Genomic DNA, 14,121 nt, shown 5'->3' with positions numbered 1-14,121 from the left:
GGCAATCAGTCCGAGCTGGAGAGTGGGAGAGAGAACCCCAGGCAGAAGAGGGATTGCCCCTTTTGTTCTGAGAGTGCCCCGACTGTGACCAATCTATTTCGTATTCCGATCCTTCTTTTAACACTCGGTGGGCTGGAAAATTCACGTCTGGTGGGTTCAGACACTGCCCTTTCATGCACCCTGCCTGGGAATGCTGCCGAGGAGGAGTGTCAGGACCCAGATCACAGATCAAATCCTTTCTTTCCTTTCCTCGGCCTCCCGCCCCCGTCCCTCCTCAACCTCCATTTTGAACTTGGGGACTTTTTTAACCACCAAGTTTCCAGGATCCCTGAAGGGAGCATAAAGATGAAGAGTTTTGCAGTCAGACAAATTCTGGTTTGCCTCTCAGCTCTGCCGTTGATTGGCTGCGTGACTCTGGATAATTTACTGAGTTCTCTGAGCCTCCATTTCCTTTCCTGTGAAATGGGGATGATGACAGTATATGTGCTTCATAGACTGTGGGGGAGAGAGTAGAAGGCACACAGTGGAAGCTCAGCACCCAGCTCTCCTTCTTCCCCCAGTGAGCCTCCCCTCCTACTCCCCCAGGCCATCAGGCCTCTGGGGTTTTAGTTCACACTGTGCCACCCACACAAGCAGGCTGGGTGACTTTGGGTCTATTTCTGACTTTTTAGAATATTGTTTCTCTCTGTAACACAGGAAGAAGCTTCTCTGCCCTTCATTGGGTGGGTGTGAAGAGGCAATGAGATCAGAGACCAGAGACAATGACTTGAGAAGTTAAAAGGGCCTGTGTTATTGTAACCACAGTATTTAGAAAATATTAATGTATCTGTTTCACAAACACTGAATTTGCTCTTAGCTTATTGCAGTGACACCTTTGCTATCAGCCTGGAATACAGCATCAGGGTATTTTGTGCAAAACAAGGCAATACCATTGGGAAGAAAATGAAGACAACAGAGATAGAATTGAGTGTTGGGAAGGAAATAAAAGAAAGAGGCTTCTGTATGAGGACCCTGTCTTGTTTCTGGTCCCAGCTGGGAGGTTCCAGGATGAACCCTTGGCCCATCGTCTTACTACCCAGATGGGAGTGAGGAGACCACAGGAACCTGGGTCTTGTTCAAGGTTACAGGGCATCTTGGGGACAGAGCCAGGCCTCTGCTCTCTGCCTTTTGACTTTAGTTTCCCTCTTTATTATCTGATCTAAAGATAACAGACCAGCAGGACTTAGAGGCCTGAAGGATCATCAGCCTGTTCTTTTGCTGGAGGAGGCTGGGATGTGAGGCTGCGGGGCAGCCCTGGCCTGAATCCTGACAACCTAGAGGCAACTGGGCCTCCCGCTTCCCTACTCAGAATGCCCGTTGTGTAGTTTTCTTTTTTAATGTAAGAAAGAGAAAAAACAGTGCTCACTTCAGCAATACATATACTAAAATTAAAACAATACAGAGATTTGTGTGGCCCGTGCACAAGGATGACATGCAAATTCATGAAGCATTCCATATTTTTATATACATTTAAAAGTAAAAAAATAAACAAAACAATGGTACTCCTTTTTTGGTAAGAAATATGCCAGAAGAGAAATAGTACAAAAAGTGTCCTCCCAAGCCAGCTGGGGAAGCTTCATGACTGGCCTTTCTCTCATTCTGAGACAGGTTCCCTTTGGAAACAGAAGGTTGAGTCGGGGGACTGGATGGGGCTGGGTGAGGTGAGTCGGGGGCAGCTCTGTTCTGCTCTTGGGTTTTCAGGTGGTTTCTGTACATTGTCTTCGTTTTCCTCCTGGGCGCCATCTGCACGCGAGAGGCCCTTCGCTATGACTTCCTGATAGCGGAAAAGGTGAGTAAGGCTTGCGCTCCTCGAAGGGCTCAGTCTGCTGGAGTCATTTGTTTGTTTTCACCAACAAATGGCCACCTTCCCCTTGCAGTACTGTCTGGGAATCCATATAGTCGTTTAAAAATTTAATTTATTTTTTGAGACAGGGTCTCACTTTGTTGCCCAGGCTGGTGTGCAGTGTTGCAATCTCAGCTCACTGTAGCCTCAACCTTCCAGGCGCAAGCAATTCTCCTGTCTCAGACTCCCAGGTAGCTGGGACTACAGGGGCATGCCATCATGCAGGGCTAATTTGTTTTTAATTTTTTGGTAGAGATGAGGTCTCACTGTGTTGCCCAGCCTGGTCATAAACACCTGGCCTCAAGTGATCCTCCCGCCTTGGCCTCCCAAAGTGCTGGGATTACAGGCTTGAGCCACCGCGCCCAGCCTCCCTATAGTCTCTAGCCCAGGAATGAAGTGTTGGGTTGTGATGGGGAAGAGAGATGGTAGAAAAGGTACAGGCTCTGCTTAGGGATTTCGAGAAACAGATAACGATGCCCAGAGAGATTCACAAACATGAGGGGCTAGATAATGGTGACATCTCTTCCTGTCAAAAATCAGGACAGAAACAGAAGAATTTATTCACCCCAAATTCCCAGCTAAGCAAGTGCCTCACTTTTGCTAATAGCTTCACCTTGCATGATGAATAGAATGTGCTGTTCAGAAGTGGCAAGTGGAGAAAGAGGCTGGGAACAGACAGAGGTGGAGGGAGAGGGAGGAAGCCCAGCGCCAGGGTGAGGGCCAAGGCCCTCCTTGTCTCTGAGGTCCTTGACCCCTTTTGCTTTCCTGAGAATCTCAGACACTGCGGGTTGATTTGGCTGCAACATCTTTGTTTCTAGAGTCCGCACCCTGCCAGGAGAGGATTAATGAATTCCTGGCGTTCCTCCGTTAGCAGGCTGGAGGTCATGTGACATCAAGGACATTTATTTGGCATCCTAGAATCCACATAAGATTTCCAGATATTTTTCTGGAAATCCCCAAAAACTCCTACCCTCCTTTAAGTTCTTGGAGAAAAAGTAGACCCTGAGATTCCCATCATTTTTTGGAGAAATGTAGTTGGTTAGGGAGTTTTTCTGTTAACTCCTGAGTATCGCTGCTTATATTTTATGTATTTTTAAATTTAACTTAATATTTTAACTTTTTAAAGACAGGGTCTCACTCTGTCACCCAGGCTAGAGTACAGTGACATGAACATGGCTCATTAGGGCATCAACTTCCAGGGCTCAAGTGATTCTCCCACCTCAGCCTCCCAAGTAGCCAGGACTACAGACATGCACCACTACACCTAGCTAATTTTTTTTTTCAATTTTTTTGTAGAGACAGGGTTTTACCATGTTGCCCAGGCTGGTCTCAAACTCCTGGCTTTAAGTGATCCTCCCACCTCAGCCTTCCAAAGTGCTGGGGTTACAGGCGTGAGCCCCTATGTTTGAGGATGGAGTACCATTTTCTCTTGGTGTGAGGCTTTGCACAGCAGCCCTGCTGATCTTCGTGGAGGGCCAGTGCCTGGGGCAACCTGGGCCAGGAAACTCTGAATTTTCTTTTGAGAGATACGTTTGAGCTTGGTTTTCACATTAGCACAGGTTTCTTTTTAAGGCTTGTAGGCACCCATGCAAAGGTGATTATTTGTTTTCAAGAGGTTTGGCCTTAGTATAAAAGCAGGTTTTTTGAAAGGCGGTGCAGTTCAGGTAGTGAGAGAACTGATACCCACCTTTCAGCACCCAAGGTCACAGACCCCCAGGCGGCAAGGTGTGCTCTCGAGGCAGGAGTCTATAGCCCTCCTTTGTATCTACATGCACGCTTCCGTCTGGAGTTTCACTCCCAAGAGCCTGTTCTCTAGCTGCGGAATGAAAAGCTTGGCTGCATGACAGGAATTGAAGGCCTGAGGGAGCAGCCTGGGTGAGGCTGGTTTAACCGGGGGAAATGCTTCCTGCTCGTCTGCAGCTTGCCAGTGGCTGGCCAGCTCTGCCTGCTTCTAAAGTTCCTTTCTCGTGCTTTCCTTCACAGAGGTCCTTCCACCCTTTAGAGACTCTGATCTGATTATCCCCTGGGCCGCGGCTCCTCCTTCCTCTCCTTCCCCTGCTTTTCAAAGGAATGCCCAGAGTAGGCATATGGGAGGGCAGGCAGCTTTGTATCTAAGGCCACAAACAGCACTAGGGTAAAAACAACCTAGAGACAGCATCTGAGAGCCTTTGTGGGTGGAAATTCCACACCTAATAATAGGCACACGAACCGGGGGAGCCTCCTTTGGAATGCCACCTATCCCGACAGTGAGCAGGTAGGCAAGCACTTAGCCAGCTGGGGGCACCTGCGGCACCAGGCCCAGCAATGACACTTGGGAATGTAATTATGCACACACTGGGATGAAAGGTGGAGATGTAGTTTTTGGAGAGGACAAGAGACCGTTCCCTGGAATAGGCCATTGTAAAGCCTATAAAGGAACAAAGCTACTGCTCTTGGTTCTCAGTAGAAATGGGCAGGTGCAGCAAGTCAGTGAGCCGTGATGGAACCGACCCTGATGACTTCAAAATAGCAGCACCTGGGTCTTCTGGTTCCCACTACCCACTCCCTAAAGGGGACCACACAGAAGTTTCCTCCCACACCTTTTGTGCTTTCCTGCTCCCTGGTGTCGCTCCTTGGGACTGACTCCGCTGCCGCTGCAGGAGCAGGTACCATGCTCAGGCGGCAGATTGGGCCACAGATGTTTTTACTGGCAGTGGCTGGAGAAGGGAAGGGTGCAACCTACACTGGTTGGGAGGTGCAAGTGCAGAGTCTCTTTACCTTGGTCACTTGACACAACCTGCCACCCTGATAACCTATTCACCTCAGCTTCCTGTCTTACCTGTGGCTTCAGTTCTGAGCCAGCGCATCTCTGAGCTTTCCTGGGCCTGAAGAAAGGCCTCTTCTGTATGTGTGCCCCGTGCATCACCTCTGGACACTGAGACAGGGCGGGTCTCTGACCTACTCTCCTTGGCGCTCGTTCACACGCTGCTCCCCAACGCACTCCTCTCTCTCTCGGGGGCTTTCTGCCAGAACAATTATCTTCAATGGCTGCAGGCTGCCCTGGATTCCTTTCTACTGATTTGCAGCTGGTCAGTTAATCTGTTTCTGTCTGGGTTTCCTACAGCTTCTCTGATCTATTTCTAATTATTTGGCTTCTCAACTCAGTTTCTCTAAGAAGCGTCTTTTTACTTTTTCTTTTTTTTTTGAGACGGAGTTTCGCTCTTGTTGACCAAGTTGGAGTGCAATGGCATGATCTCGGCTCACTGCAACCTCCACCTCCCGGGTTCAAGCGATTCTCTGTCCTCAGCCCCCCAAGTAGCTGGGATTACAGGCACATGCCACCATGCCTGGTTAATTTTTTGTATTTTTAGTAGAAACGGGGTTTCACCATGTTAGCCAGGCTGGTCTCGAACTCCTGACCTCAGGTGATCCGCCTGCCTCAGCCTCCCAAAGTGCTGGGATTACAGGGTTGAGCCACTGTGCCTGGCTACATCTTTTTACTTTTTATCCCAACCACAGAGGAATTTTCTCCCAGCTCTCAGGTGTATGTGCATTCTTAAAAGTCTTGTATACAGTGGTGGCTCTGAGATAGCCCATGAAAGCACGTAGTAGGTGCTAATTATAATACATTTTACCTGGCACATAGCAGGTGCTAATTAAATTTTAACTCCCTTCCGCACTCCTTATGGGCATACCCTTACAGATCAAAACATTTATTTTAGGAACACATTTTCTCCCCACAAATCCACCACATTTAATAGGAAAAGCCAAAATAGTCAATCTCAGTATTATTTAGTTAGAAAAGGAATTGTATAAACCACAGTGTTAGTTGGGGTGAAATAGATTAAAATGTTTCAAGATAAACTTGTATACAGTCCAGGAAACAGATGTTTATTACAAATAAAAAAGACCAAATATCTTAGGAGTCCTGGGGCTTGCTAACTAGCAAAATAAGAGCACTCTAAGAAGGAAAAATATCCCATAAGTATTGTTGTTAAGACTAGGGAATCTGGCCAGCTCATGCCTGTAATCCCAGCACTTTGGGAGGCCGTGGTGGGCAGATCACTTGAGGTCAGGAGTTCAAGACCAGCCTGGCCAACACAGTGAAACCCCATCTCTACCAAAAAATACAAAAATAAGCCAGGCATGGTGGTGCACGCCTGTAGTCCTAGCTACTCAAGAGGCTGAGGCAAGAGAATCACTAGAACCCGGGAAGTGGAGGTTGTAGTGAGCCAAGATCGTGTCACTGAACACCAGCCTGGGCAATAGTACAAGACTCTGTTTAAAAAAAAACAAAAAGCCTAAAAAACTGGGTAATCCCACAGAGCAAACTCTGATTCCTGGATTTAATAGTCATGGTTTCACATATTCATGAGGGACCTTGGAAGCTCATGACACAAGCTGTACAGGGAAGATGGGGATGGGACAGCGCTGGTGACTAGGGAGTGAGTCCTAGTGGGCCACTCAGCACCTGGGAGTGGGTCAGCCTGAGTGTCCTCTGCCCTCCATCGTGGACACAGTCCTGCCTCTCAGGAAGGGAAGCAGACTAGGTCTCATTATGGAAAATGGCTCTCAAGTGAGAGGTAAAACTGGACTGAAAGTTGAGATGTTGATCAGTTCGTGGAGCGTGGAGAGTGCTAGGAAAGTCATGACTGTGGAAATGAGATGTGGGAGGAAAAAACCAAAGCGTTGTTGAGACACGGCCTTATTAATACACTTGGGATTGTAAAGGTTTTTAGGGTGCACTCCTCAGTGATGTCAGGGGGCCACTGGAATTAGATGAGACAGAATTAGCCCCTTGCAAATGACTTGAAATCCTGTCCTTCAAGAGAAGAGAGCAGCCAATGAATGAGTGGAGTCCCTCAATGACCGAAGCTCAAGTGGGAGCTGGGAGAAAATACTAAAAGCAGAGAGATGGAAGTAATTATTTTAATCAGTAGTTACTGAAGAGAGAAATCAGGGTAGTTCGCACCCCATGTAATATTTTGGAAAGAGCTTTGAGGGGGATGGCTCAAACAGGTGTATGCCGGAAAAGAATCACTTTTTATTTAAAAAGAACTGTTGACACACCTCTACACAAATAAATCCTCACTTCCACCTCCACTGGCACATTTAGCAAATTTTCAGTCTGATACGAATAGAGAAAGCAATTAGGTTCTTTTAGGGCTGGGAGCAGAGCTGTGTGGTTCACTGTTGTGTCTATAAGCCTTGCTCTGCCTAGCACTGTGCCAGGAACATAACCTGTCCTTGGGAAATGCTTCCTAAATGGGTGGATGGATGGATGACAAATGAAAGAAGGAGATAGGATTTAGGCAGGAGAGATGGAATGAAGTTTTTATAATTTGTCTAGATGTGGGGACCAACATTTCATATATTATTCAGAAAATAGACTGAATAATATTTTTATATTTTTTAAAAGTGGTAAGTGAACAGATCATTCTACACGATCGACAAACTGGACATAAACAAGTTGCTTTACTTGGCCCTGTCTGACCCCAGCTCTTAGGGCTCTGGAGGAATCCCAGGGTGTGTCTGTGGGAAGGCTGGCCAAAGACGGAAGCCACCATATCGTGTACTCATGGTGCCAGAGGCTCAACCTAGTTCCTGAAGTCAGTCCAACTCTAGGAGTATGACAGGCTGGAGCATTCCCACTCATTCCTGCTCTGAGTAAATAGACAGGCTTTAAATGAAAAAGAGTTGTAAAAATTCAAATATACATAACCTTTTAGGTAAGAAGCAGTGAAATTTCTGCAAAGAGATGCCACGCCTGACTCTCCCAAAGAATTTTTTGAGGGGAGAATGCAATGGCTACAATGTGTTGTGTCCAGGGGTTCGCCACATCGGCTGCATATTAGAATCACCTGGGGCCGGGGGGCTTTCTTAACATCAACCACGTCTGTGTCTCACTCTACGCTAATTAAATCAGAATCTCTGGGTGATTCTTATGTTTAGCCAGAGTGGGGAATTATTGACTTAACTTTTCAAAAGGCTCTTTCTTGATAAAATTTCATCATAGAATCTGTTTTTTTAAAAACCAGTCAACATAGGATGCATTTGGTAGAGAAGACAGAAATAAAGGTTATAGATGAATGATCACATCTCAGAATGGATTGAGGATTGATAATGGACCCAGCTTATCTAACAGTTTTATAAGGCACCTAGGGCTCGATGACAGCAAAGTCGTGAAGCTGCATGAATTCAGCTGCTGAGCTCTGCTTGCCTGATTCTGCATGAGCTGCTGGGGGAAGGGGGCCAGGATTCATGATACAGCTGTACCCGTGAGGCGCTCAGGGTGCTGGCAGGATAAGCCATGAGCATAACTATCCCACAGGATGTAAAGTAACAAAATGCCATCAGATCACACAAAGTGATGGAAACACTAGATGACATTGATTTTCTGTAGTAATAAAACGGTGAGTAGGGTGGGTAGGACAAACCCAAGAAACCTGTGACATTGAAAAAAGAGACAGGCGAGATTCTTTGGGGATAAGAGAGATGATAAAGATAGGGGAAAGGAATCAACACTGAATTAAAGACAAGGTGGGCTCCGTAGTGGACCTTAGTCTTGTTCATCAAGCCTCTGACCTTCCTGACCATTTGGGGGTTATTCTACCAATTGTCTTGAAGGTAGGGAGTAGCCCTATTCTGCGTAATAGCAACCCAATGGACCAGACCTCTCTTGTCTGTCCCTTTGCAGCCCTGGTAGGGCACATGACCTACACTAGGCCATTGCGTGCTCCCATTGTAACCAACGAAGCAAAGATAAAGAGCTGGTGAGAATCCATCCACAGGGCAGCAGGGGTGCAGCAGCATCCTGGCCAAGCTGTTCCTGGGGAAGAGGCTGGGTATGCCTCCAGGCTTGGTCCTGCCCTTTTCTGAGCCTCATCCTTTAGCCTCCTGATGATTCTACAAACTGCCAGTGTCCTACAAATATATTCTTTTTTAAAGAAAAGTATTTTTTTCCCAATCAACTGTCCTGACTGATTCATCAGTCAGTCAAATTATTCCAGTGATAATTTATGAGCCAGGAAAGAAGTCTAGCCAGTGGCTTGTGTTCAGTGTAGCTTGATGACACGAATCTGGTGCTTTGCTGACACAAGGAAGTAAAAAATGGGGCAAGGAGAGCCTTCATCAAGAAGGGTGTAAGTGACAAAGCTGAATATTAACTCTAACCTATCTGTAAGCATTGGACACATGAGTACTTGGAATGTACAATTCTGGCCACTGTGCCTAAAGTAAAGTAGAATGGAGAGGGCACCTCAAATAAGAAAACAAAGGTGCTTCCCTATGGGTACAGATGAGGTCTGGCCCAGGAGGGTGAATTAATGAGTGAGAGCTTGGGACCTGGCTGCACATGGCAAGCAGTCATGCAGCCACCCAACCCCTTAGCACTTTTAGCACTGGGTTAGCTAGTAACATCTTAGACCCTGATCTTTTGTAAGTTGACACCAAGAAGAACAGCTGTGCCCTCTTATTCTATCTATTGTTGCCTTGTGGGTCATGGATCTCATTCATTCATTCGGCATTTATATTTCTGTGTTGGGCACCAATAATTCTAGGGTGAACAAGACAGAAGACCTGCTTAAATGAAGCCTCCAGATTAGTGGAGGGGTCACCATGATAGGTGCTGTCCTAACGTCATGTTGGGGATGCTATGGAGCACTGAGAAGCGACTACTGTAGTCAGGGGAAGAGGGGATGGCCTCACAATGGAGGTGAGGTTGGTGCTGAGTTTTGTAGCACAATTAGGAGTTTAACAGACAATGAGTAGATTAGGGGGTGTGGACAGAGGCTTCCTACAGACAGAAAAATCATGCTGATCAGACTCTCAGTGTGCCAGGTGTGGAGCTAAAGAGGTCACAGACCATGAAGAGCCTTATATGTCAAGACAGGGGGAGCCTTTGATATGTCTGCAACAGAGACATTGTGATTAGATTTGAGTTTAGAGAGGTCACTCCCGCAGAGGCTTAGGGGATGATTCAGAGTGAATCATCTGAATGATTTAAACTCATCTTTAAGGGTGAGCTTAAAGGCAAGAGGCCAATGAGCATTGTAGTTGGCCAGTTTGTTCTCAAAGTGTGGTCTCTGGGAACCTGTGGGGAATCCGAATTTCTAGGCCCCACCCCAAGCCTACTGAACCAGAAACTCTGAGGAGGGGGCCCAGAAATCTGTCTTTAGCAAGCACTGCTGCTGAGTCTGGCAGACGCTTCATTTGAGGACCGCTGTGCAGTCCATATGAAATGTAGTGGCGGATTCAGCTGAAACCATGGAATGAATGGGGGTGAGGCTGGGGATGTAGAAACTGTATCCCAGAGATCAGATCCAGAGGACTCAGTGGATGATTGCATGGGTGCAGGTGGGTGGGTGCTGGGGGAGTAGAAAGGCACAGGAGCAGGTTCTGGCACTGGCGAATGAAACCACTTCTCACACAGGTGTCCCTCGTGGGCTTCCTGTTCCTTTTGGGCTTATACATCTCGTCCCTGGCTTCCTGTATGGGAGGACTTTATGGAGCTCCCCGCATCCTGCAATGCATTGCCCAGGAGAAAGTGATCCCTGCACTTGCCTGTCTGGGACAAGGGGTGAGTAATCCTCTTTTCTGTTTGTTTGTTTTTTGAAACATGTTTTGCTGCTAACCTGATTGTTGGCCCATCAGTTGGTTAAGCTTTTCTGATCAGAGCCTCTGGTCAATTTCTTTGGGGTGACACAGAAAATAATGCAGAGGTCATTTCTTTCAGCCGTGTCCTCCGGCTGGCTTAGGTTAGGGCTAAGTAGATGAAGCATGTTAAATGTCACAGCCACCCAGCCCCTTAGCACTTTTAGCACTGGGTTAGCTAACCAGTCCTAGTAACATCTTGGACCCTGAGCAGCACGAAAATGCAGTGCCCCATCCTTTAATAAAAATGAATTCAGGATCCTCCAGGTTTAGCATAGAAGAAAGCATGTTTTGGTCAGGAGGCGAGCTGGTCCTTGAAGCTCTAACTCTGCCCTCAAGGCTCACCTGCCCCTTGGGGGTTGCTGTTTGATGATTTCCCACACCTCTGGCCTCTATACTTCCTGTTAACCGTCAAGAACCAAACCTTAACTGATACCTAAAGGACAGCTCAGTTGAATTAAGGCTGGGATGATTAAAATAGACATTCTAAAGCCCAGGGGAGGACCAAAGAGACATAAACAGAGAATCCCACTTCCCAATAATATGGTTTGCAAGCTATAGTTCATTTTTGTCTTGTTGAGGTACCACAGAGGGCCTCCCCATCCACTTCCAATTTTCACCCTCCCCCTGGTTTAGGGAACACATCGTTGCAACTTATTCTTGATTTCTTCCTTTACCTTCCTTCAAAAATGCAGTTTGGTTTTGAACATTGTTCATTTGAGATCCTATTAGACATCCACTGGGAATGTTGTGTAGGCAGTTGGATATGTAAGCCTGGGTTTCAGGGGGAATGTTTTAGGCTAGAGATTCAAATTTGGAAGTTGTCAATATAATGCCGGTATTCAAAGCGTGAGTCTGGTTGAGCTCACCAAGGGAGGGAGTACAGACAGAGAAGAGGTCTGAGGATGGAGCCTGGGGCTGCTTTGAATGTGGAATTCAGAGATGTGAAAAGCCAGCCATGGAAACCAAGAAGGAGCAGCCAGTGAAGAGGGAGGTCAGTCAGGAGAAGTGAGGTGAAGAAAGTGTTTCGAAGAGGAGGGCGTAGCCAGCTGGGTCAAAGAAGACAGGGACTGAGAAGTGACTGTTGCTTTTGGCTCAAGAACTATGTCAGTGACTGTGATGAAGAGCTCCCGGGAGTGGCAGCTAGCACCTGTTTTCCATTCCTGTCCGCCTGAAGGTCACCATACCCACCTTCATTAATAACAGGTGTGTGTAATGTGTGTGCGTGAGCATTTGCTGATGTTTAGGGTCAGAATTCCCCTCCTCCAGCCACCAGTGATTCTGCTGTGTCTTCCGGAATCTTCCTCTCCCTGGGAAGAATCAACTTTGCATCTCTTTGATTTTCTATGCTAGTATCAAAACCCAATGAAAGACAAAAGGAGAAAATAGTTGGGAAGCCAAAGTTCTATAATAATGCCACATGTTCATAGTTATTCATACAGGCTGGGCGCGTTGGCTCACACCTGTAATCCCAACACTTTGGGAGGCCGAGCTGGGCAGATTGCTTGAGCCCAGGCGTTTGTGACTGGCCTGGGCAATATAGCAAAACCATGTCTCTACAAAAAGCACAAAAATTAGCCATGCATGGTGGTGTGCACCTGTAGTCCCAGCTATTCAAGATGCTGAGGTGGGAGGATGGCTTAAGCCCAGGAGGTGGAGGTTGCAATGAGCTGACATCACACCAGTGCAGTCCAGCCTGGGCAACAAAGCCAGACCCTGTCTCAAAAAATAAAGTTACTAATGCAACTAATATCTGTGGGGCTAATATCAGTCTATGTGAAGCATTTCACATGCATGAACTCTGATCTCACAATAATCCCATGACTAGGATACTATTATCTCAAGTTTATAGATGAACAATCACATGGGGAGAAGTGGCTGAGTCATTATGAATTGTGTTTCTAGCCTATAACTTCTGAAATCTCTGAAGCATTCTATCTGAAATTTTATGGTCCTGCATGTTATTTTTGTTGCTGCAGAAGGGGCCAAACAAAACACCTGTGGCTGCCATCTGCCTGACCAGCTTGGTGACCATGGCCTTTGTCCTTGTGGGTCAAGTGAACGTTCTGGCCCCCATCGTCACCATCAACTTCATGCTGACATACGTCGCAGTGGACTACTCTTACTTCTCCCTGTCCATGTGTCCCTGCAGCCTGCCCCCGGTGCCTGAGCCAGTGCTCAGGGAGGGCCCGGAAGGCCTCCACTGCTCTGAGCACCTGCTCTTAGAGAAAGCTCCCAGCTACGGCTCTGAGGGACCTGCCCAAAGAGTCTTGGAGGGCACGCTGCTGGAATTCACCAAGGACATGGATCAGTTCCTCCAGCTAACCAGAAAGCTTGAGAGTAGCCGGCCCAGGCAAGGAGAGGGTAACAGGACCCCAGAAAGTCAGAAGAGGAAAAGCAAGGAGGCCACCAAGCAGACCCTACGAGATAGCTTCCTCTTGGACCTCAAATCCCCTCCTTTCCCTGTCGAGATACCTGACAGGTTGCCCGCTGCCTCCTGGGAGGGGCAGGAGTCCTGCTGGAACAAGCAGACTTCCAAGAGCGAAGAGACTCAGCTTGGGGGATCATATGGAGAGCAACTGGTTCCTGACTTGTGCAACCAATCTGAGTCCAGTGGAGAAGGTGAGTGCTCTGGCATCAAACTGGGGCCTCTTATTTGGGGATGACCACTGATTATCCTATCTACCCAGTTATTGTGAACCAGTTATAGCTGGGTTCATTTTGTGCAATATTTATTTTAAAACATTGTAGTCAGGTATCAGCTGAATTATTTGTAATTCTACTCTGTTGTAGATGGTTGATTTTAAACAGAAATTTCTATCTACTTCTGTATATTAGACCTGGGAGCCACAGCTAGTAATTGGGTATCAATTTCTTTTCACTCAAAAATGAACTGAAGTATAAAGCCAGTGTGAGTAAAATCAGTCTCTCCTTACAAGAGAAGTGGAAATGTGTTGTGATAAACTACCTGTCAAGGACGCAATATGTTTTCTTTGTGGAAGATAGACCTCCCAAACCAGGCAAGAGGCGATGGAAAGAAGGTGGCTCAAACTTTGTTTTCTCAAATCTATAAACACAGAGACACAGAGAGAGACACTCACAGGGAGGCTTATAGGGCATGAGCAATTCTGAAAGTGAGAACTTGTATTTTCAAGGACCTACCATATTCTAGGTACTTTACGTCTATTACTTCATGTAATATAATATATATTAGCATTTTCCATTTTACAAATGAAGACCTTGTGTCCCCATGAGGTCACAGAGAAGACCCTGAGCTGATTCTTTGCACAGCTGGACATCACCCTGCGTTGTATTGTCTGTATTTGAGGCCCATGTACTTTCCTCTACATTATGCTCTCCCTGGAACTGTATATAGACAGGTGTGGGCAAAGAGGAGGAGATGAGGGACATAGAAGGAGGTGTCTAAAAAATAGTGTTTTGGCCGGGCACAGTGGCTCACGTCTGTAATCCCAGCCTGACCAACATGGTGAAACCCTGTCTCTACTAAAACTACAAAGAATTAGCCAGGCGTGGTGGCGGGTGCCTGTAATCCCAGCTACTCATGAGGCTGAGGCAGGAGAATTGCTTGAACCCGGGAGGTGGAGGTT

General features: G+C 46.9%; 1 protein-coding gene and 1 non-coding gene across 2 annotated transcripts in view; both read left to right on the top strand.

The window, feature by feature from the left end:
- The window catches only part of SLC12A8 (solute carrier family 12 member 8), a 128,263-nt gene that overhangs the window by 87,707 nt on the left and 26,435 nt on the right, over positions 1–14,121 (top strand). Inside the window, exons 7-9 of the mRNA XM_021934140.2 lie at positions 1,741–1,828; positions 10,293–10,439; positions 12,493–13,135. Coding sequence (XP_021789832.2) covers positions 1,741–1,828; positions 10,293–10,439; positions 12,493–13,135 — 878 coding nt within the window. The remainder of the gene's footprint in view (positions 1–1,740; positions 1,829–10,292; positions 10,440–12,492; positions 13,136–14,121) is intronic.
- LOC116273929 lies at positions 1,398–1,501 on the top strand. The gene has a single exon (XR_004182431.1). It is a non-coding gene; the product is annotated as a U6 spliceosomal RNA (small nuclear RNA).

Source organism: Papio anubis, chromosome 2 (assembly GCF_008728515.1).
Source record: "Papio anubis isolate 15944 chromosome 2, Panubis1.0, whole genome shotgun sequence".
NCBI classification, from domain to species: Eukaryota; Metazoa; Chordata; class Mammalia; order Primates; family Cercopithecidae; genus Papio; species Papio anubis.
The sequence above is the reverse complement of the archived record's forward strand: the minus strand, read 5'-3'. Positions and strand labels throughout refer to the sequence as shown.